This window comes from Leucopleurus acutus (genome assembly GCF_964270905.1).
Source record: "Leucopleurus acutus genome assembly, chromosome: 15".
Lineage (NCBI taxonomy): Eukaryota > Metazoa > Chordata > Mammalia > Artiodactyla > Delphinidae > Leucopleurus > Leucopleurus acutus.
The window spans coordinates 5,659,309-5,682,886 of record NC_139157.1 but is presented as its reverse complement, the minus strand read 5'-3'; the positions used below and the strand labels follow the sequence as shown (position 1 = coordinate 5,682,886).

The following is a 23,578-nucleotide window of genomic DNA, read 5'->3' as shown; positions in this document are numbered from 1 at the left end:
GGCTAGTTTGTACTTTATTCTGTAGGAAATGGTGTGGGGGAGACTCTGAACTCTCTGAGCAGGTGGAGAAATTATCAAATACGTTCTAAGAAGGTGAATCCAGCAGCAGTGTGAAAAGACAGGTTGAGGGAGTGGAGAAAGACAGAAAGAAGGCAGGTGGGTTAGGAAGGTATGGCAGTTCTCCAGTAGAGGAGTTCTAAGGGCCAGAATCAGAGGATAGATGGAGAGGATGGAGCCCCAAGACCAGAGGAGAGGTGGTGAGGATGGAGTCCCAGGACCAGGGGAGAGGTGGTGAGGTTGGAGACCCAGGACCAGGGGAGAGGTGGTGAGGGTGGAGCCCCGGGACCAGAGGAGGGGTAGTGAGGATGGAGACCCAGGACCAAGGGGGAGGTGGTGAGAATAGAGCTCCGGGACCAGAGGAGTGGAGGTGAGGATGGAGCCCCAGGGCCAGGGGAGAGGTGGTGAGGGTGGAGCCCCGGGACTAGAAGGGTAGAGGTGAGGATGGGAGGAGGGCACAAGTTCAAGAGCTACTTCAAAAACAGAATAAGATGACTTCGCAACATGAAGAATGCAAGGGATGAGAAACAGATTTTGACCCTGGATACCTGGGAACCTGGTTGTATCAATACTAAATATGGGGTAAATAGGTAAAAGGTAAAGTTTATGGGGGAAACTTATCTTTGGAACAAACTGAATTTGAGGTGATCGCAAGACACAGGCTACTGGAAATGTGAGCTGGAGTTCAAGAACAATGTTAGGACTGCCTCACAAGTACAGTGACCATGGTGTCATTCCTTTGGATGGACTGGTTCCTTTTGTCCCTCCGTAAATGGCACATGCTTTAAAGTCATAGTCAAGTTTTTCTTTAGAAGGTAGAATATTACAAATAAGAGCCTCTGACTTTGTCCTGAAGTAGTCTTGGGCATTGCAATTTATCAGTCACCACCTTTGACCTTCTATAATAGATGCTTCATATGGCTTTTCTATTTAAATCATAGAAATTTTGGCCATTTTAGAAAGTAAATAATAGGTTCCCATGGTTAAGGACCAAGAAAGTGTGGGGGAGTTGGCTGTGTTTATACAGCCAGTTATCCGTGTCCTTGTCCCTGGGCCGCTGCATCCCCACTGGAGCAGGTTTCCAGACCCTGCACTTGGGGGACACCAGGTAACTTACTGTCTCCTGTTCTATCTCTGCAGTACAGCTTGTTACTGTGCATTCAGAATTGTTCTTTAAAAACATTTTGCATGCCTTTGGTATCTTAGTTATATACAGTTAATTCCTTCTAAAGTTCTGAACGTTAAAAATGTTTGCTTTTCTTCCCTACTTTCTTGAGAGTCTAATTATAGTCACTTTATGCTCACTTCTACCAACAATGTTCTCGATGTTTGTAACCAGTCTCTAGTTTCTACTCATACACAGCATAACCAGTCTCTTCTTCCCCAAAAAATGTTTTTTCGTGGCAACAGTTTTAAGCATAGCATGGATTGCTAACTGAAAGGGATCGTTGCATAAAAAGTTATGTGTTGGGCTTCCCTGGTGGCGCAGTGGTGGAGAGTCCGCCTGCCGATGCAGGGGACACGGGTTCGTGCCCCGGTCTGGGAAGATCCCACATGCCGCAGAGCAGCTGGGCCCGTGAGCCATGGCCACTGAGCCTGTGCATCCAGAGCCTGTGCTCCGCAATGGGAGAGGCCACAGCAGTGAGAGGCCCACGTACCGCAAAAAAAAAAAAAAAAAAAAAAAAAAAAAGTTATGTGTTGTCAGCCTCCACGGGGTCCTTTAGCAACACGAACTGATCTTTTACCTTTCATGCTACTTGTCCATCACCAGCCTCTTAGGATTGATGAGGAATCAGTGCAAGTCGGGAGAACAAATAATACACAAACACGATCCTGTTTATAGCGTTAACAGTGCATCATTCAAAGCTGTAATAAGCCAGGCTCATCCCATTGGTGATCCCCAGTAGAGTACAGTTTAATTAAGTGGTCTACGAGACGACTTCCCTTAACATTGTAGAAATGAATGCTTTCTATTTTTGGCTTGTTCCTTTTCCTACTGTATAGATGCCTTGAACCTCCGAAACCGACAGGTCATCTGCGTCACTCTCAAAGTCCTACAGCATCTGGTTGTGTCCGCTGAGATGGTGGGTGAAGCTTTGGTGCCCTATTACCGTCAAATCCTCCCCATCCTCAACATCTTTAAGAATATGAATGGTGAGCTAATATCCCAGAAATCAAAATGTCTTTTAAGCACTAAGAAAGGGAGTGGTTTGAGGTAGAGTTAATTAGCAACACGCTTAGGATTTATTATTGCATATAAAGCAAGATCCATTCGGAGATCTACACAGCATAACTCCTACCTCTTCTCCTGCCACTCCCTAGGGAAAGAGTAAAATTAACAATTTCATTTATTTATTACTCCTCACATGTACAGCTTACTTACTCAGTACAGAAGCACTGAAACAGTTCTATAATCTTCCCATAATTAAATTGTAAAGTTTTTTTTAAACGGTCTTCTGAATACGTTAGTAGGTTTTGAGTTTGTCCTTTCTCTTGATGGTAATTCTACCTTTAGGTATTTCCTGTTACAGTCAGTTTTTATAAAATTTATAATTTATAAAATTACAGTCAGTTTTTATAATTAATTTAAGAGGAATTTTTAAAGCAATATTATTAAAATCTGGTACAGGCGATTTGGAGAGTTTTAATATAAGTTCTATTTCTATTTAAAAAAAAGAAAAATAGATGATTCGTAGTTACTTAGCTGATGGTGCGTGCTGATTAAATATGTATGTGCTGATGTATTTATTTGTTAAAGTAGTATTCTATAAGGTTTGGAAAGCACTGATGCACTGAAGTGAATCTGCTTCACCCAAGGGTATTAGCAAGTTGTGGTGACCTCCTGGCAGGCAGTGGACGTACCTCTGTTCATTGACACTGTGATTTTCCTTTTGTACCTCTTGAAACGATGTGAATCTAATTTTCTTTTATGTTGCTAACTTTGAAGTTCCATACTTCTTATATGCACGGTGTAAGTCAACATTTGAAGTTAATTTCTGACAGCCATGTAAGTAAGTTAGTAATTTAGTGGAACAGTGCATGAAAATTTTGCAACATGATCTGCTTATTGTACAGACAAGAAAAAAATCAAACTAAAAACTGAACATATGACAGCTTCAATCACAAAGAAGTCCTGTTTCTGGAATCATTATTTTTCATATATTTCCTAAATTACTATTAAAAGTCTCCCTAATCAGGCAGACTATTCAGGAAATCATGGGATTATCAGAGTCTTTAGCTGTCTTTCAGGAGTAGGGCCTCCCTATATGTTTAATATTAAACATTTTTAGTAAAAAGGACTTCAACTGGGGTTATGGGAGCTTAAGAATGCTCCTAATGGAATGAATTGATATCCATTCAAAAATATCTAAACACTACAGAGTTAATGTCATTTAGATGAGATGGTCACTCTTTCAGGAAAGTAAAAACTGGGTGTTAGTAATTCAGTCTTTTACAATCTAAACTGAAAGTTTTAGTAACAGCATTTCTACTTTGTGGAAAATACTTGCTTAAATATTCTTGATTCATAATTCATATTTTTACTGCATAGCGGCATCAAATAAGAGATAGATATAAAGACAGGAATGCTAGAGATAAAGACAGAAATGGAAGAATCAGGGAACACTCACCCCCAGAAGTCTCAGTTATAGTTAACACTTTTGAAGTGTGTGATTCACAAATGTTTCCTCAATAGTCCTCACAGAAACCTATGATGTATGTCCTATTACTATTTCCATTTTTTAGCTGCAAAAGTTGCCTCTCTGTAACTCTTCCCCTCCATAAACATTTGCTTCTGTACTTGCCTCTCATGGAAGATGAGTGCCAGCATCACCCTCCCTTGCTTGAGTAGGAGTAGGGGGACGCCACGCGCGTTAATGCTCTCCTTGTCCTACAATGGGATCCGGAATTTAAATCTAAGCAACATTTTGTATCTTTGTATAAAATAAGAAAGACGGTGATATTCAAAAGATGATTAGAATCTCCCTCATCCTCAAGGAACCCTGTAAAGAAGAATAAGCACAGCTGCCATTAAGACAGATAAATCTCTTGGGAGCTCTAGACTATTAAACAAAAACAATTGGTTTCTACATATTCCTCATTATACTACTTATTTAATTCTTTAACTTAAAAATGTTCCTGTGCTTCACAAAAGCAGTGACTGAGTTTAAGAATACATCCCCTGTTTATTTACTGTTTATATCATGGCCTTAATTGGTCCCACACCTAGCTGATTATTTTGGAACGTTTCTAACATTTCCTAACATTTCCTAACATTTCCAGGAATTCTACATTCAACTATTTTTCTGGTTAATATCTTTCTGACATTTGAGCGGAAAAACTATTAGCTTCAGCTTCATTTTCTACTTATCTTAGAAACCTGTCAGTACAATGCCAGAATGCAGTTTGCTGTATTTCCAGAGGGTCATCTTACAAAATTGGAGCATTCTAGCTCTAAAACTTAAAACTATTCTTCAAAGTGGCTGTTACCACAGATCCAGTTCTACCAGTAGAGGCTTATCACAGGATTTCCAAATACAATACTATTTTCAGTCTAAAAATAATTTAGCTTTAATAGTATTTTAATAAACCTTGCTTTATGATTATATTTTATTCATATTCACAGAACCATATATACATTTTTATTTAAGCAGGTGTCTTTAGTAACAGATGTATTTAGTTACAATTAAAAATAAATTAGAAATGTACAGCATGTAGCATTAGAAAAAATATTTCATCCTTAATTTCAATGAATCTGAGAACAATTTCATATTCTGTTTCCTTTTTCCCTACCTTCATGTAATCAATGTCTTGTTAAATTCATATTCAAAGATATATTTTTCCAGTCCCACAACAAAATATTTTTGAGAGTAAGACCCAATATAAATGACCAAAAGAATGAAAGAGAGAATATTCCTTCAAATATAATGACCTTATCCTTCTGTTAATGTTCCCTCGAAGCACAAGCTTTAGCATAATTTTACTGCCTGCTCCTTTTTGCAATTTCTGTCCTATTTTAATGTCAGCTGGACTTTCTCTGAAATGATCAGAGGGGCTGAGTAGCTAGCGAATGCACAGCCATGTCAGCAGTCTTCCCAGGGGACCACTGGGAAATAGGTAGACCGGGGGGAGCACATGACACTGGTAGCACCAACCGGTGTCCCCATCCACACTTCTACAGGTAATGAAACTTACTGCCAGCCCCACAAGATCAGTCCTGGTCTAGGAGAAAGAGTGGCTTTGTATTTCTATTTATAAATAACATACTTTCACAGGTTTTAATTAGGCTATAGTTAAAACAACAACAGATAAATCAGTGAATTGCAATGTGGAATAAAGAGTAATATTTGGGAGCAGAAGAGATGTGACCTTAGGCAAATCATGTGACTTCCCTGAACTTAAATTTCTTCATCTGCACAAAATATTTATAGTAACGTCTTTTTCATAACGTTGGCAAAACAATTTGAGATAATGTACACCCCTTCATGTGGGGCCTGGCCTTGACTGAATATTAAATGAGATAGTCATTATTATCATACAACATTATATACACATACAATGTTATCCCTGTATGATATTATATACAAATATAGCAATACTGTATAAACTAGTATATAGCAGCTTGAAGAGGTGATTTAATGTATTGTATCCCCTGGTCACTTCTGTGAGCCTGTGAGTGAGGCATGACCTCCTAGTTTCCCCAGCGGCTGCAGTCCCTTTGCTTCCAAGGACTCACCTTGCCTCTGACTACCAAATGCCAGGTGGGTGGCCAGATAAATTAAGGACAATGGGATTCATTCAAGGATAACTGGTTTTCAAATCCATCCCTTCCTGGCAAGCTGAAACATGTGAGTGCGGTTTGGGGGAAGGTCATTATCTTAAGAAGAGAAGCTGAGTGTGACAAACCAGGATCAGGGCCCTCTTTGGAAGATCCAAGCTAGTATCTAAGCTTGAACTTGTTTTCTTTCATTCTAAACAGTGAATTTTGGATATCTAAGACATGCTGTCTTTCCAGTGACTGCTGTGGGGTGAAAAAGAAAGAAGAGTTTCTATAACAACAATTTCTTCTATCCTGTGTTCTTTCACAAATGTTATTAAGGGTTACAGAAAATTAAGACAATAGGAATGCTCAATTTATAGCTTTCAGAGATGAAACTACAAAATTAATGATGCAGTGTATTGCATTTGAGAAGCTTGAGCCAATAAATGGCATTAAAACATTTACAGCTAAAATATGGGGCTCTGCCAGCAGATTAAGGCTATCCAACAACCGTGTGTTTTGGAGGCAATCCTTATTTTGGTACTTTTGTTTCTAATTGCACCAGCAGTCCTAAAACAACCTCTAAGGGATATAGTTCAGAGACTCCAGGTATCAGCAGCTCTAAGAGTACATTAACTTATGTCACAGAATATGCAAAGTAAATGTAATAATGAAATAACATGTTCCCAAGTGTGTGAAATCAAATAGTCTTTGATTTATCTAGGATACTCTAAGATGTATGCCATAGACTGATAGAAGTCCATGAAAAGAGATTTAAAATTTCCAATTCAAATTCAGACCCATTAAATAACACAGGAAATGAGAATGCATTAAATTTGCAAGACATTTTGGAAAGTTTGTACCAGGTCTTTCGTCCTGAAATTTAAGTAGTTTCTAAAAAATAGAACCAACTGTTTTCTACTGATAGTCTTTTAAAACAACTTCTAGGGAGAGCCTAAGAATTCTCAGTCAACCTGTTTCAGACCCTCTTTAGATGTTTTTTTGAGTTCTATGGTACCTATTTTCATGGTCCTTTAAACTGCTGATGAACTTTTAAGAGCTGATTGTTCACCAAAAATGTCTTTAGTTCTTATGTCTTATAATTGACTTGTATAAAGTTTATTTCACAGAGCTTTTAATTTAATTTTGAAATTAAGGTTTATTCCCCCATGGAATTCTATACAATTTTTAGTATGATTTAGAAATTTGCTTCAAAGCTCCTTTGGAATCATTAGACTTATTAGATTTGAAAGTCTTTGAAAGTCCTAAGTTTATTGAGGAAAGTATTAGAATACTACTCCAGCATTCCTGAAAGTTAGATCTGGAATGATCATGTATCTATCTAATCTCTTCTGAACTCTTCTTCCACTCAGATATAACTAGTTGGTCTGAAAAGAGTCCTAGGATCCTAACCAAGCTGGCAGATCCATGTAGGTGCCCTTTGATCTGCACCTCTCTCCACATTTACTAAATATCAGCCTATTGGTTTCATAGTCCAAATGTGTTGGGATTTCTTTTTTCTGTGAGGAGTGTAGCACACTGAGAAGAATTAGGTGCTTAATATGTGTTTGTGTGGAATTTATTCACTATCCCAGTCTGCATGACCAACACTTATTTATTCAGTCTTGTCCTAAAGAGCCTATTTCATGAGGTAGCCCGTCCTACATCCAAAGAGAAAATCACTTCCTACAGTGAATGAAATATACGCCAAATATTTCTATCTGGCTTCTCTCTAGTCTAAACCACACAGAATAATGTCTAGTCCCTTTTCCAAATAACAGGCCCCCCAAAAATGATATAAAACTTTCCTACCCCTTAGTCTTCACTTCTCCAAGTTCAATATCCCTTCTTCCAAGCATTCTTTATAAGCAGAGGTTTCAGAGCCTTGAAAATCTTAGGGGATGGAGATGGTAGACCCATGTACCTGTAAACACTGATGGCTCTGCAGTAATCCAAGAGAGCAGCCCCAAGGGACAGATGGTCCTGGGAAAAGCCAAGGCTTCTGTGACCTCATTTGATGCACCTTATATGTGGTCAGCCCATAAAATGACCATCTTGCTACTGTGAAATCTTACCATTATGTTGGGGTCAGGTGCATACTTTAAATTGCCTCTATCTGCTCTTCTCTGTAGACCCTCATGATTGCATCTGCCCAGAGGAAAAATTATTCTCAGAGTTGTCTATCTATATCTAGAAACACATGACCTGGTAGGATGATGACCAAGGGAATAGAATCTAGTTCTGAAGGCTGTTTATTAGTTTCCTAGGGCCACTGTAATAAATTACCCCAAACTGGGCAGCTTAAACAACAGAAATGTACTGTCTCACAGTTCTGAAGGCCAGAAGTCCAAAACCAAGTTGTCAGCAGGGCCATGCTCTCTAGTCTTTAAGGAGGAATCCCTTCTCCACCTTTCTCCTAGCTTCTGGTGGGTCCAGCGCTCCTTGGCTTGTAGGTGCATCACTTCACTGGCTGCCTCCATCTCCACATGACATTTTCCCCTGTGTGTGTGTCTTTGTGTCTCTTCTCTTCTATTAAGATACTTGTCCTTGTCAGGTTTGGATTAGGTGCCCGCCCTACTCCAGCACGACCTCATCTTAACTTTACTAATTACATCGGCAATGACCCTATTTCCAAATAAGGCACATTTGGAGGCTCCAGAAAGGGCTTCAATTTGGCAGGGGGGATGCTATTCAACTTGGGACAGACCATGTAACTGTCTCCCAGGGCGTGTGGAGGTGCGGCCCCATACTTGATGAGTAAAGTTGGAGGTTTCGCGTGCCATCCATTCCCTCACATCTCCATCACTGAACGAGGACTGGCTGCACAAAACCTGATGAGAACTCCCCCTTTTAATAACAAGGAAAAATTCTCTTCCTTTTCCCTTCATCAGGAAGGGGGTGTTCAGTTAAGAAAGGAAAGGGATCTAGGTAAGTTTGGAGTAGAGGCGATAGCAGGAGATTTTTTTTTTTCCTTCAGTAATGTTGCAAACTGACAAAGAGAGGTGAGCAAATGCTTTCGCGGCTCTGGGCGCTGCCCAGGATATCCCAGACTCCCAGGGGTATGCTGCCACCCACCTTCCAGAGGACCCCAGGCACCCACTCAGGGTGGCAGACTGCATTGCCTGCGCCTGTCCCTGCCCAATCAGCTGGGCAAGAGGGTCAGGCCACTCTGTACCTGAATGGGGTTTGGATCAATAAATAGGGGTTCAGCTTGTGAACCAGGACAGGTGGGACAATGTGTGGAAAAACAAGAGATGGGAGAGTGTTCAAGAGCAAAGTTTCTGTGTCAGGGTTGCTTGAGTTTGAATCCTGGCTCAGGGTTTATGACCTTGGACTGGTTACATAACTACTCTGCACCTTAATCTCCTTCCTTTGAAAAGCAAGTTGTAGATGAAAAACTGCTCATTGACCCGCAGAGAACTGCAGGAGATCATTTTGTAGGAGTGTGGGCAGCATGAGGGTAAGGGGAATAGATGATGAAATGTGAGTGAAATTGCTTTACAGATTAGCAGGGGTTACAAGTCTGTCACCTGCATCACGAGGTTGTGGAGAAAACTATATGTATGTAGTTTTGTGTTCCTTCAAAGAAAGTTAAGTGGCATCTATTAGAATTAATATGATAATTTAGTAAGGTGATTAGATGCAAAATAAACGTTCAAGAATCTATTTTTTTTAATGTGCCAGCAGTCAGAAATACAATGCATTGTTTTCTAGATGCTAATAGTTCCGACTTGCAGAAATATTCCATCAGAGATAAACTTTTACTGTTCCACTCTCCCTCCCCTGGAAGATAGTTTTAGTTCCTTCTTTGGATTTCCTAATTCATTTCAGAAGAGGGCAGAAGTATTTACCTAATCAAACAGCTTTACCTTGGTAAACCAGAAATTTACGAAGAATTGCCTGCCCTGATGTACTATTGAAAACCCAGCCTCTTCCCAAGACAGACACTGCTTTCAGTTTCTAAATTGCTTTTATATTTGCAGTTTCTTTTTATGAATCTTTCCAAATCTTAGTGTTCAAGTTTCATCCTGGGCGTCCCAGGTTCACTTGCATTTGCTACATCATTCTGGTTTTACCACTGCTCCCACCATGTGTAACTTCACCTAAAGGGATCAGACTGTCAGAAGAACTCCGAATTGCAGACAAATTCACCTCCCAGGCACATCTTGATAGTTCCGGACCAGAGGCAAGTTTGATGGATCGAATTTGCATAGTTAATCATAAAAAAATCAATTTCATAATGGAAAGAAAGGATTGACCTGCTAGTTGGAATGGGCCACATGGCCTACACCCTGATTCTTGACCTTGAGGGCAACCTAAAACCAGTCCAAAGACTCTCAGGAAACAGCACCAGAAGCAAACCCAAACATCACGTCCTCCCAGGAACCTCCCCTGATCCCCCTGTGATTTGTAGAATGGAGTCCTCTGATGTAGGTCTTTCCGAAATCTCTTATGCTGGGTAGATTTTATTTCCTGGGTTTATCGCCTCAACTAGCCCGGGGTGGGCTGGGGCAGATGCAGGAAGAGAGTGGGGACAACTGGCCATTTCTTAATCTGTCTGCCAAGCTATGTTTGCAGTGTGTGTTTTGTCACCCCTCGCACCCCCTCTGAGGTACTCCGCAGAGGATCCACAAAGTGATTTGATCCCAGCTGGTTCCCAGTCCTTCCTAGGCCACTGGCATCGTCACTGCTCACTGGAAACTGGCACGCTTCTGAATAGGAGATTTCCACCAGCTAGCCAAGGCTTTTGAGATATGCCTCCAGAAGTCTGTATAACATGCTTTAATGTATTTAAAGGCTCAAGGTGGGTCCCAAATGTGGATATTAGCCCAAGAGAAAAGTGTTCTTTTCTGTTTATGCAACAGAAAGTTTTACTTAATCTGACCAAGAAAGCATATAGTGATTTCTAAAGCTGTAATTTAAGGAGGCTCCTATATGCAGCCGGATCATAATTGGTACTTTTAAAATCACCTAAAATATCACCTATTGTGGATTTGCTGATAATTAAGGTCTCATTCTCATTTTCCTTTATATGCAAATCTTTCAGGAGCACCCGTAAATGACTTTTTAGAGGTCTCTCTGTGGACGTTGCAGAGAAAATAAGAATGTCACCAGTGTAATTGTTGTATTGAATAGTCGCTATTCATGACACAATTAAAAGGCAAGTTTAAAAGGGGGTTGGAGACCAAAAAATGAGGTTTATTCAGTGGGGGAGCCTTGCCCTGACACTGCATAAAACTTAGCAGGGGCCTTCGTGGTTCCACTCACGCATGGGATCCTCAGGTATTTTGAGTCACACACACAATTCCAGTGCTTAGAATCCCTTCTTTAACAGATTGATCAGAACTCTAAACTTGATCTACCCTCAAGTGTTCTCCCCTCTCCCAGCTCGGATCTGATTCAGGCTGGACGCTGGCAGTGGGACAAGGGCTTCACCTCTCTTTTCCTGCCCTGTACGTTGCCCTGGACGGTCAGGGTGGGGGAGGCGGGCTGCGAGGAGAGCAGAAGCTCCTGCTGACTCACGCGGTCCTGGTCTGGTTCTCCCCGCCCCGGACGTGACTCTCTCTTCTGGATGTTCACTTGTGATTCCTCCCTCCGCCGCCCGATTTCCTGCATTCACCTCCGCTTCCAGTGCTCAGGGTCCCGCCCCCCCCCCCCCCCAGCCCCGGAAGCCGTGTCATCCAGCAGGGAGATGACCCGGCACCAGCGCTCCCTCCCATAGGGAAAACACGCTCACTCACACTGCGCGCTGGAAATTCTGGAGCCCATACCCTCCAGTCCTGCTTCGCGGGCTCCATCATCTTCTCAACTGTGAGGAAGACCCGGGTCTTCTCATGTCGCCTTAGAGCACCCAGGGCTCTCCAGATGGCACCTCCGGCAGGGTGGGGTTGGCCCAGAGCACAGCGACAGCGCCCTTTAGAGGAATCTCGCTGTCTTCTCACTACGTGTCTCTCTTTAAAAGCCTGATCTGTCCGGTTGTGGAACTGGTCCTCTGAAAGCCCTCAGTCCCGCGGCTGCTGAAGTGCTGGCCTCACACCCCATGTTCCCACAGTTTCCATCTCAACCCCACACTGCACTGGCTTCCGTTTACTTGAGCCAAACACAAAACTGTAGGAGGCATTTTCCACTTAGTATGAAATCAGCTTTCCATTTATATTGTCCTCCTCAAAAATCTATACTTTTCATATTGACGGGAAGAAATGTATATAGCTCAACATAAGCTTAACCATCAATGAAGGAGGAATTGAAAAATACAGTAGACATATTTCCTTAGAAAAACTGCAAATATTATTGATATTTCTTTGTTTGCCTGCTTTCTGTATTATATTGTCATGCACATCTTGAATTAATGTTCCAAGTATAAAGAAAAAAGTAATGATGGCAGTGTTGTTATGAGTAAGTTCTCTTTGGATCCTTCCAGGATTAGTTTACTTTCTTTTCCCTAAAACACAATACTTTAATATGAGCTTTTTGTGAGCCTATTTATATCCATTTTGAGATAGCAATGAACAAAAAATGACTTTCCTTTCAATGACTTTTAGGTTTTGCATACCTATTACAATCCTGCCTTTACTTCCCCCAAATGAGCCCTATATTTTTTTCTTAAAATTTATCTCTTGAGCCTTGAAGTTATCTTTATCACAAACTAAAAAGCAAATTAATGATATAATAGTTAAAATTTAAAAGCAGTAATTGGGCCATAATAACAGGATTATTGCCCAGTAATTTTCCCACTATTTCAAGCTTTGTTTTTACCTCCAAGAAAGTTGGGTATTTATTTATACACTTAAAGGGTTTTGAGGAGTTCGTAGGTCTTGTAACACAAATCATTGATTATTATCTGTGCTTGTGTGAGTAGGTTGATTTGTTATAAATATCATAAATAACCATCTAACCAGGTGGCTGAGACGTAGGTCTGTCTAGAAGAAGAATATGTGTTATCCTTTCCATGTTCCTTATGATCTGTGAATATAGAATGATGATATTCAGAGGGAAGCAGGGCAATATTTATATTTTTGTGATGACCAACTAAAACGTCTGAAAGTTTCTGTGAGGATTTTAAGCAGCAGTGGAATGAGGGGGAAGAGTGTGATGACAAGCCTTTTAAAACCTGCTCACATGTCCACCTTTCTTACACACCTGCTGAGCTGTCTCCGTTGCTTGCCATGGTACACTGGGCCTTCTTGATCTCCCCTTAAGGCTGGTCTCACTACCTCCAGAAAGACAAGTTCATTAGGCTAACTCCAAAGCCATAGAGAATGATGTGGTTTTTACTAGTTATTTGGAGGATGCCAAAGGGAGGACAACAAAGTACATCATTCATTGAAAAAAAAAAATCAAGTGTTTACTATGTGCCAGCACAGCAAAACCTCCTAAAAATCCTTAGAAGATTGAAAGTGTGCTGCCATGCAGCTATATTCCACTTACCAAACGCATCAGACTCCTTTGCAGCCGTACCCCGTGTCCCTGAATCAATGCGTACCTCCACGGGAGACCCAAGGAGCGAAGGAGGTTTCCACCCTCAGAAAAAAGCAAACTTGAGGTTCCTTATGACCATACACCCTCCCCTTCTTCTGCACTCTTTAGTAACTTGGCCCTGAGGTGAGGGCACAAATTTAGAAAAATAAAATCCTAGATTTGATGGTAGACTTGTTGAGACTCTTCAATGGGAAGAAGAGTGCTGCTTAGACTTAATGCATTTTCTGAGCAAATGAAATAGTGAGCTATGTAATAAAGGTTCAGATTTACCACCATTACCATTATCTTCTTGTAGAAGAATGGGGGAATCAGCTTCCTTAGTCCTAGCTACACATATCCATTCCTGGGGAGATCATAAGAAGAAACTCCCACTGTGGACAACCTTCAACTAATGTGATTTGTTTTGTTTTGATTTTCAGTTTTATTGACATGTAATTGACATATAATTTATAAGTTTAAGGTACACAAAATTGATTTGATATATGTATATATTGTGAAATAATTACCACATTAAATTTAGTTAACATCCATCATCTCATATAGTTACAAATTTGTTTTCCTTGTGATGAGAACTTTTAAGATCTATAGTGTTAGCAACTTTCAAAAACACAAGACAGTGCTGTTAACCATAGTCACCAGATATTGTTAATCAGCTGTCTCTTAGAATTTCTATGACCAATTTTTGCTGAATCTTTGCTAGGAGCTCCATTATATGTAATTTCTGATAAACCTTTGCTAAGAACTACATTATGATATGTGTATTGTGTTTATAAACTCAAGCAAAGAGCATCTGAGATTGTCTTGAAACTACCAACCAACTAGATTTGAGTCATATGCATCTAAATGCATATGACTTAGGCCATGGTGGACAATACTTCATCTGGTGCATTCTCCATCATCAGGAATGCCTGATAGGTGTAGTCTTGTTCTAATCAAATAGGCCTATGGGGTCAAACAGCAATGAGCTAGGAGCTCTAGGGTCTTTTTGAATATATGGGTATTGTTACTTGAACATAAATTCCATGAAGACAAGAACTTTTTATCTCTGTGTCACTGCTTTATCATCAGCTCAAGAGAAGATCCTGGCCATTCTTAGCTCAATAAATATTTGCTAAGTAGTTGGATTGGGTGGATGGATGGATGGATGGATGGATAGTGTATTCATTTACTCTTGCCACCATAACAAACCACCACAAATTTAGCTGCTTAGACAACGCCCATTTGCCTACGTCACAGTTCTGTAGATCAGAAGTCCAATGGGCTTGATTAGGTAATATGATAAAAATCTAATAAGGCTGAAATCAAGGTGTCAGCTACCCTGCATTCATTATAGAGATTCTGGAGAAGAATCTTACTTCCAGGCATAAATCAGTTCCAGGTGGGTGTAGGACTGAAATCCCCATGTCCAGGCTGGCTATAAACATTGGGTAGCTCTCAACTTTTAGAGGCTGCCCACCTTCCCTGGTTCACGGCCCCCTTCATCTTTGAAGACAGCAGTGGCAGCTCAAATCCTTTTCATACTTCTAATCTCTCTGACTCCCCCCTGCCACATCTCAGCTGCTTTTAAGGGCTCATGTGATTACATAGGGCCCACAAAGATAATCTTGGATAATCTCCCTATTTTAAGACCATCTACAAAGTCTCTAACAGCAGTACAGTACCTAGACTAGTGTTTGATTGAATAACAAGAGGACTGGAATCATGGGGGACATCTTTAGAATTGTGTCTTTGGATGAAGTTACCCAAAAGTTGATGTCCAGATGGCCATGACTGGAACCTTGAAGTATATGTTCAAGAGGACACAAAATGAACCTATTTCTTAAAATCTTTGCAAAGGTAGCACAGGTCTACACTCCCATGAAAAACTCAGAGAAGACTGCAGATGTGCAAAACTTGGAATGGGTGTGACAAGACACAGAGTTTAAAGGTTTTATTGTTATCTCAGAGTTGAATCACATTATCTAAGGATTTGATGATTCATATATAAGTGGAGAATAAAGTCAAGAAGTTCAACCTGCCTTTCAAAAGATTAGCCAGTGATAAAAGAACAGCATCTGCAGCCAATTAGTCCGTTAGCCAATGGTGTTCTCTCTCCTACCTTATGTTCCTTGTCACTGACAGTATATTTCATTTCCTGAGTAATTCCATCAACATACCTAAAATTCCCACAGGCCAGCAATAGAAAGGACAGGGAAGTATTGTTTTTAGAATTGCTATAGTTGCTTTACAGATGAAGAAGCTAAGAACTGGATCAAATGATTTGCCTAAGGTCATATGACAGAAATGAGTCACAGCCAAGACCTCAGAAATCAATAGATCCTACTTCCAAACCTGAGTGCCAGATACTCTGAAAATGTAAATTGCTTTGCCAGAAATAGGGGTTCTGAGGCAGTTCTGATCAACAGATTTCTTTTATTTAATGTACTGAAATAAATTGACATTTCATTGATCCACTTTAACAATTATTATATGCTGTCAGATCAAAGCAGCTGTTGCTAATCTTCCCCACAAATTCATATGCATTATAAAGCAAAAATGTTTTCATATCATCAGTTTCTATTGTGGAGTAGTGATCAATAATAGCTTGAGAAAAACTCTGAACACAGAAAACTAGCAGCAGTTTCACCTGATTAAAAGCATCATCAAACATAGAGTATTAACTAACCCTCTAATGTAACTTCACTCTTTTTGCCAGAAGGAGTTCAAATATGTATTTTTAATCCAGTGGCATTCCTTCTCACAATTATTGATTAAAGCAGTATACATAGTATAATCACCTTGAGGACCAGGTCTTTCTAGAAGAAAGTTACTCCCTAGAGTACATTTCAAAAAATATGTGGAAGCACTTTACCATATTTCATTAAATCCAGATGTAATCAAGTGTTAAAAATATTTTATATTTTATGCCTCCTTGAGAAAGAAAATGTGTTTCCAATTAAACTATGATGCACTATTAGCATCCTGAATCAGAAATGTAAAAATTTTTAAAAAGTGACTTAATTAAATACATTGAGTCTAATTCGACTTGCAAAGTGAGGCATCAGCTATCTTGAACATGAAAAATAAACTATCATGAATGGAATGAACACCACACCCCAATCCACTCTCTTTGGGGTTTTCCTGTACCTCATCTAACCTAAGCTTCACAACCAGCATATAAAGCAAGTATTAAGACCAGTTTACAAACAATGGAAGTATTTTAGTGCTTCACCCCAGGTCATTCAGAAGCAGTCAAGATTCAAAACTAAATTAGTTTGATTCAAAATGTGTTTATTTTGTTTTCTAAGAGGGTTAGAATCTCTTTTTTCCCTGCTTATGATTTCTTGGCCAGTGTATCTACCCATTTCTTGGGAATGGACCAAGATGATAGAGGGTGAAGAGGCCATACCAAAGACTATACTTTAGAATACATGGTACTTTATAAAAGTAACATCCATCAAAAATGTATAGCTAAATTATATAACTAGAATCTGCATGAACATGGACATGCACATGCATTTTTAAAATCAAAGGAATTTTGGGGGGTACATTAATGGATGCGAAAATAGATATAGCTCAATTTCTATACAATACTCTCTACATGATGCTGATAGTCGAGAAATTAACATTGTGAAACCAGTTATGGGCTTCAGTCTTCACTAAGCTTAATTTTTTTAATCTCAAAAAGAGCTACTTTTCAGAACAATAAATTTGAAATCATAACCCGAAACAAATAATAGAACTTTAAGTCTTCTTTATAAGGAAAGTAGAACAAAATAATGATAGCGTTATAATGAAATTAGGAAAGTAGAAAAAAATAGACATTATAAGAACAGTTTAACTGTATTTATTATTATAGACAAAGCAAAACAATTCAGTGTTCACATGACAGGTTAAGGATGTAGTTACTAAATTGTATATATAGCTAATGCCTAATAATTTTTAAACTCATAATTTAATAAATTTTCCTTGCTTGATAAATTTGGATTGTTTTTTATTGGCTAGTGATGTTTGATGTTTATTTCAGAATTACTTGATGGGGGAAGCTAAAATAATGACTTCCATGTGATTATTACATTGATTTGGAAAAATTTTAATAAGTTATAGAGCAAGTATAAATTTAATTTGCAGAATGTTTTTGTTTTTCAAACACAATTCTTTAAGAAAAGACCACTTGTTTTAGGTGGAGCAGTTCACAGTCTCTTTATCCTAACTAATCCCATAGTCCCCCCAGTAATTCTTCCAAATAACAATAGGAATAGAGATTAAAAATTGCTCTTGCCATTTATTCTTCATTTATTTGGCCAAATCAATATTTCGATTTCAGCACAGTTGTAGATTACAGAGAACAGTGTTCTCCTAATCTTGTTAATAACTCACAGGACGAGTGTTCTTATACTATCTATGAAGTAGTCTAAAATGTGACGTTTATCTACCCTTACCCCTGAGTTACAGAGAAGAACTTCTATGAACCTGTTTCTGAAAACTAGCCTACTTTTTCTTAGAATTTTCTGCCTACTTTTACTAGAAAATTGATTGCATTATTAAATTTCTCTTAGTTTCCCATATTTTAAAAAGAAAGCATAATTCATTCCAAATAAAACCATTCAGGGTAATAATCATTTAGAATAAAAATGATTTTAGTATTGATATAGCTAAGTTTCTCAAATAAAAAATTTCCATGCCCAATGCATAATCTACCACGTATGCCTGTGTTAAACGATAGCTTTGTAATGCAAGAATTTCCATTATAAAAACTTGTGAGATACAATCTAACACATTTGAAGATTTAACACCCTTAGATTGTAATTGGAAGACAAATTCTAAGGTAATTACTGTTATATTTCTTGGTTGAAAATCCTTGGCAAGTATAATATAAAATTGACTCTGAAATTATGCAATTAAAATTATTAGCATTTAGCTATTCCTTTTGAAGCTACAATGGCTTGATTTGTTTGGCTCAAAAGATGTTTTGAGCCAAAACATGGATCAAAAGATGTTCAAAAGATGTTCAACTAAAATCTAAAAGAAGTGCTTAAAGTTCGAAAAGTTTTAAAAAGTGGCCATTGGGCTTCCCTGGTGGCGCAGTGGTTGAGAGTCCGCCTGCCGATACAGGGGACACGGGTTCATGCCCCGGTCCGGGAAGATCCCACATGCCGTGGAGCGGCTGGGCCCGTGAGCCATGGCTGCTGAGCCTGCGCGTCCGGAGCCTGTGCTCTGCAACGGGCGAGGCCACAACAGTGAGAGGCCCGCGTACTGCAAAAAAAAAAAAAAAAAAAGTGGCCATTGATACAGTTAAATCTATAAATGCTATGTTCAGGTGAAGTGGTTCAACACTGAGTCATTGAAAAAATGGAATGTTCTATAGAGGGTATGCTGTTTGAAGTGTTTTACACCAGGAATATAAACTTTTTTAGAATTCTGTTATCAAGGCCATGAATTAATATGCAATGTTGTGACATGATCCTGTGATCTTTGTCAAATCAATCAGGGAAACTTAGAAATCTCTTCTCTTAAAAATTGATGCATTCTTAGAATTGATTACTTGTCTAAACTATGTCTTTCATTAATATGTCTCACAGAACTGTTCTGCCAATTATATTTTTAGAGTAGATATTCCTATTTTTAATTTTTTTAGTGAGATTATTTATTAATTTGTCCCAAGTTTTTTGTATTACTTAACTGTTAGCAATAGCTAATAGTTAGCTAATGTTTCTACGGCAATATGCCAGATACTGGGTTAAACACTTTTAATGAATCATCTCATTTAATCTACACAAACCCAGGAGGAAGAAAGTATCCTTAATCTAATTTAAGTGATAAGGAAATGAAGGCAGAGGGATTAAGTAATTTGCACACTGTCAGTCAGTAAAAGGCACCGAGAGCATTATTCAAATGGGAAGAGGAACAAAAAGTGATAACTTCTATAGTTTTCTCCATTTCAGGAATACTCAGTATTTCAACTGCACCTAATAAGGTATCTTATTACAGCGTGTTAGACAAGTCATTCCAATATACTGATTTCATCTTCCAGTGTTTAAACCAGCCATGTTCAACTAGTAACACTCTTAAACTTGCAGCTTGTTCCAAAGACTGTTTTTTCATTCTTAATACTAAATGAAAAAAAAGTACCATTCAATACTAGTTATTTCCTATGATTTATTTTTTTAAATATCAAGTGACATTGATCTTAGACAAAAACTAGACTCAAATTCATTATTTATGCAATAGGATGAAATTTTTTTATGTGGATATAATTTATAAAAGACTTCACCAGATATATAACATATATATAATCAAAAATTTTATATCACATATTATATATTTATTAAAGCTCTTTTATAGTAGTTAATACAGCATGCATACACTTTGCTGAATTTATAAATCCAACCTAAAGTACCACTTGGACATGATAACATGGGTAGCTTTTAAAAGTGAGAAATTTTATTCTGAAGTGTACAGTTCTTCATGTGCAGTAGTTTGTTCTTTGTGTAGAAAGACAATTTTGCTGACAGTGTTAGTTTCTGCACAGAAGTCCTCATCGTCAGCAAGACTTAACTTGAGACGATTCAAGACAATTGCAAGAAATGCACTTTAGAAAGAAGAATTTATAAGATTTGTCCATTGAAAGATGTGAATTAATTGTATCTTGGAGTGAGGAAAAAACCCTAGTTTCACTTTTATAAGTTCGGGGAAGATGAGTTGCTAATAATGATCAAGGAGAAAGTCATTCCCTATAAATTATGGCTTGCTAGATCTTGAGCTTAAATATGCAGTTATTCTGAGAGAAAGAAAGAGAGAAAAGAAAGAGAACAATGAATATGATTAGAAGCACAGAAGAAATTTTAGTAGATAGGGAGATTAAAATCTAAAATCAGAAGGATTCTCATTGTTTGGAAAATCTAAAAAAAAATATGATGAGAAATGGAAAAACACTGAAAACGTACAGAAAGAATATCGATAGAGCCGTCGGTTTTAACTGGAGATATAAAGAAGGGGTGCATTGAAAATAAAGGCCGCAAAATGTAATGAAGATGACAGACAAAAGGCTCCTTGACTGTATCAGAAGGGCCTTGTTTCATCTATGGTGGGTCTCCAAATAGAACACCCTTCAACAAGTGGCCATCTGACCTCTGCTTAAACCCCCTGAATCACGTGGTCTCACAGCATTATAGTGCAACTAATATTTTTGAACAGCTTAACTGAAAAAATGTTTTCCTATATTTAAGCAAAACCTTCCTTCCTATGACTTTTCCACTTTGGTCTTCATTCGACTATGTAGTTCTCACTCAGATGCTCTCCTTGTATCCAGGCCCCTCTTTATTTCATGGCTTTCACAGGTTTCTTGGTATAATTTCTTCTTGTGTACCTGTTTTTATTGAGTTTGAACAAGGTATACTTTTACTTTGTCATATTCCAAATATATTAAGATGCAGTATTAATTACTTTCTCATGTTGACATTTCGATACAACATTTCTTTGCTGTGCTTTATCTCCTTGTTTCTCCTGTTTTCTATCAATTTCTCCAAAATCCTAATACATTGTTTGACGTTTGGTTGTTTCTTCTTACACAACTTTGCATTTCAAAGTATACTATTATTAGTAATCTTGTGTCCCTCAAAATGTGAAAACGTCTATCATTGTGAATAGTCCTCTGTTACCTGAGTTTTAGCTTGGTATAAGTGATACTGTTTGAGGTCAAAGCTGTCCATACAAATTCAATACATGTAAGTCTGTTGTCTCCTCAGGATGAAACTTAGATCGCTGTTTTGGCCTGAAAGCAAAATATCAGTATGGCAGAGCACTGGGTCAACACTTCAACAAACATGCTGACACCTTGATTGTTTTGGGTTAAAAGCATTTTTATTGGACAGCCCAGCAAGCTGGATTCAGAGACATGTTTCACATTGCCAAAGAAAATCTGTGATTATATGTAAGATTTCTCTACCAGACAATTTCTTTTAAAAAACAAATGGAATAATCTTTCAATATTTTGTTTCCCTTGCACTCCAAAGTACAGTCACTTAGCAATTTTATTACTTTCTCATTTGCAACTGTATTTCTGCCCCCCTATTACCAGCCACCCCCACTGCCACTGCTCTAGTTCAGGGCATTAGTATTAAACCTTGTCTAATACAGTGAATTCTTCCTTGTTCTCCAGGCAGCAAAACTCACATTTCTTGTTCTGTCTCAAATTGGGAAACCTCCCTGCAATTCCAGAAACACATAGTCTCCAGTCTAAAATATGCTGGACACACTTGTGCTAGTAGGTTGTGTTTTTCTTTTCTTTCTTTCTCAATATTTCTATCTTTATAGTCTCATGACATTCTCTTAGTACTAGCTATCATGGAAAAGAGAGAATTCAACTCCCTAGGCAACTCCTCTCCCAATACTTTGATGCTTCAGCATATGTGCTCTTGGGACAAATGACACTTTTGTAGAAGAAGAAATATGTCAACTCACTGAATGTTGACAGATAAATAAGAAGGGATTCCTAATTAAAAAACAAAACAAAACAAAACACCTTTGCTTTGCATGATGACTTTATCTGTGGTTCTATGGAAGCCTTTTCTGAAGAAGTACTCAGGCAAGAAACTGCCTCCTCCATAGTGAGAATGAGAGGGGGTTGGAGCCTGAGGTTTCCCACAAAGTCAAGTATGTGCTTGGACGACTGGAGGGACATCAAAGGTGAATGGTAGTTTTATAGCGATGGCGGGAAAACCACAAGATGAATCATGGTCACTGCTATTTCTCGGGTGGAGAGATTATGTTGGTTCGGGTTGTGAGAAGGTATATTTATGGGAAAAAAATCCATAAAAGAAAAGAAGTAGGCCCATCTTCACAGATTCGGGCAGAGAAAGGGCAGAGAGAAACATAATATGTCTATCAAAGGCTGCTAAGCCATTGTTTCACCTCCTTATTCAGAACTGTGAAGCCAGGCTGGGTGGAATTAGCTTTCTCCTTCTTGCTGCTTCTCGGACACACGTTATAGAGAAAGCCATTCACTCATTCCTTTATTCAGTAATATTTACCGAATGCTTTATATGTGCCAGGCACTGTTCCAAACCCCAAATATAGAGTAGTGAAGTTAAACCAAAGCACAAACGTAAGTTCATTCTCATAAACTCAGAGCGATGGCGATGATGATGTTGGTGATAGCAGCAAGCAGCACTGGGCACTCGTGGCCAGAGGCGCCGCACCAAGTGCCTTCACTAGGTGACCTTGACACCGAGTGCCTTCACTAGGTGACCTTGACACCGAGTGCCTTCACTAGGTGACCTTGAGAAGCATCCCGCCAGGCTGGCAAGTACAGCCCAGCAGGGCCTGCTTTGCTCGTCCCTGAGACTCCTGGTGGTCACATTGCCCTCTTCCCCATGGAGCTCCTTAGGCAGCCCAGGCAACACAGGTTATGTGTTAAGGTTGAGAGGGACTACAGAACGTCATGTTCAGGTTTAGACCCTGTTTGCACATCATCTTCCTCTAGCAATCCATTGAAGCAGCCACTGGATTGACTGAGTGGCAACACTTTGCTGATCAGCCCTGCAGACATGTTGTGCTGGCTCGAACCAGCTAACTGAGATCAAAAAAATGAAGGAAGCAACCTCTTGAAAGGACCATTGTGTAGCTGATCAGGAGAACTGGGTTCAATTACGGCTCTGTCTTGGGGGTTGTATGACCCTAGGTGAGTCATTCAGTTCCTCTGTGTATTTCTTCAGTGAGCAAGTGGGAAGAATACATACTCATATGTCCTTAAGATTCTCTTTCTGCTTCTCTTGTCTGTTTTCCTTCTCTTCATCCTCAGAGCTGGTTGCCATTTATCATCAAATAATTTTTTCCCATAGCTTCTCACCACCCACTTTGTGCGGAGCCTTTTACTCCAGAACCCAAGAAAGGAAAGACCTGGTTCCCACTGCACAGCACCCCTGGTTTCCCCTCCCTCTTCCCTTGTAACTCATCCCAATTGCCCAGCTCCATCTCACAGTTGAGCTGCTGAAATCAATAGTTTCTGGGTTTTATGGTCCTCTTGTAAACAGCAGCAAAATCAATGAGATTTCCGTACTGCAGGGTGAGGAACATTAATATCGAGGCCATTGATAAGGAGTTTCTTTTCATAAATGTGAAGTAAATACGGGGCATGTCTGCCGAATTTATGCATAATGAAGCGTTTATGCAAACAAAATGCACACAGCTCGTTGAACTGCCTGGGACAAAATAGTATTCCACCTTCAAGCTTAATAACTGCGTACACTTAGAACCAACAGGAGGCATTCTGCTCTGGTTTGAAGCGCCTAATTGAGTCCATTC

At 39.1% G+C, this 23,578-nt stretch overlaps 1 protein-coding gene across 1 annotated transcript in view; it reads left to right on the top strand.

The window, feature by feature from the left end:
- PACRG (parkin coregulated) overlaps positions 1–23,578 on the top strand; it is a gene marked incomplete at both ends in the record, with an annotated part of 515,387 nt that overhangs the window by 302,621 nt on the left and 189,188 nt on the right. Inside the window, one exon of the mRNA XM_082855582.1 lies at positions 2,062–2,211. Coding sequence (XP_082711708.1) covers positions 2,062–2,211 — 150 coding nt within the window. The remainder of the gene's footprint in view (positions 1–2,061; positions 2,212–23,578) is intronic.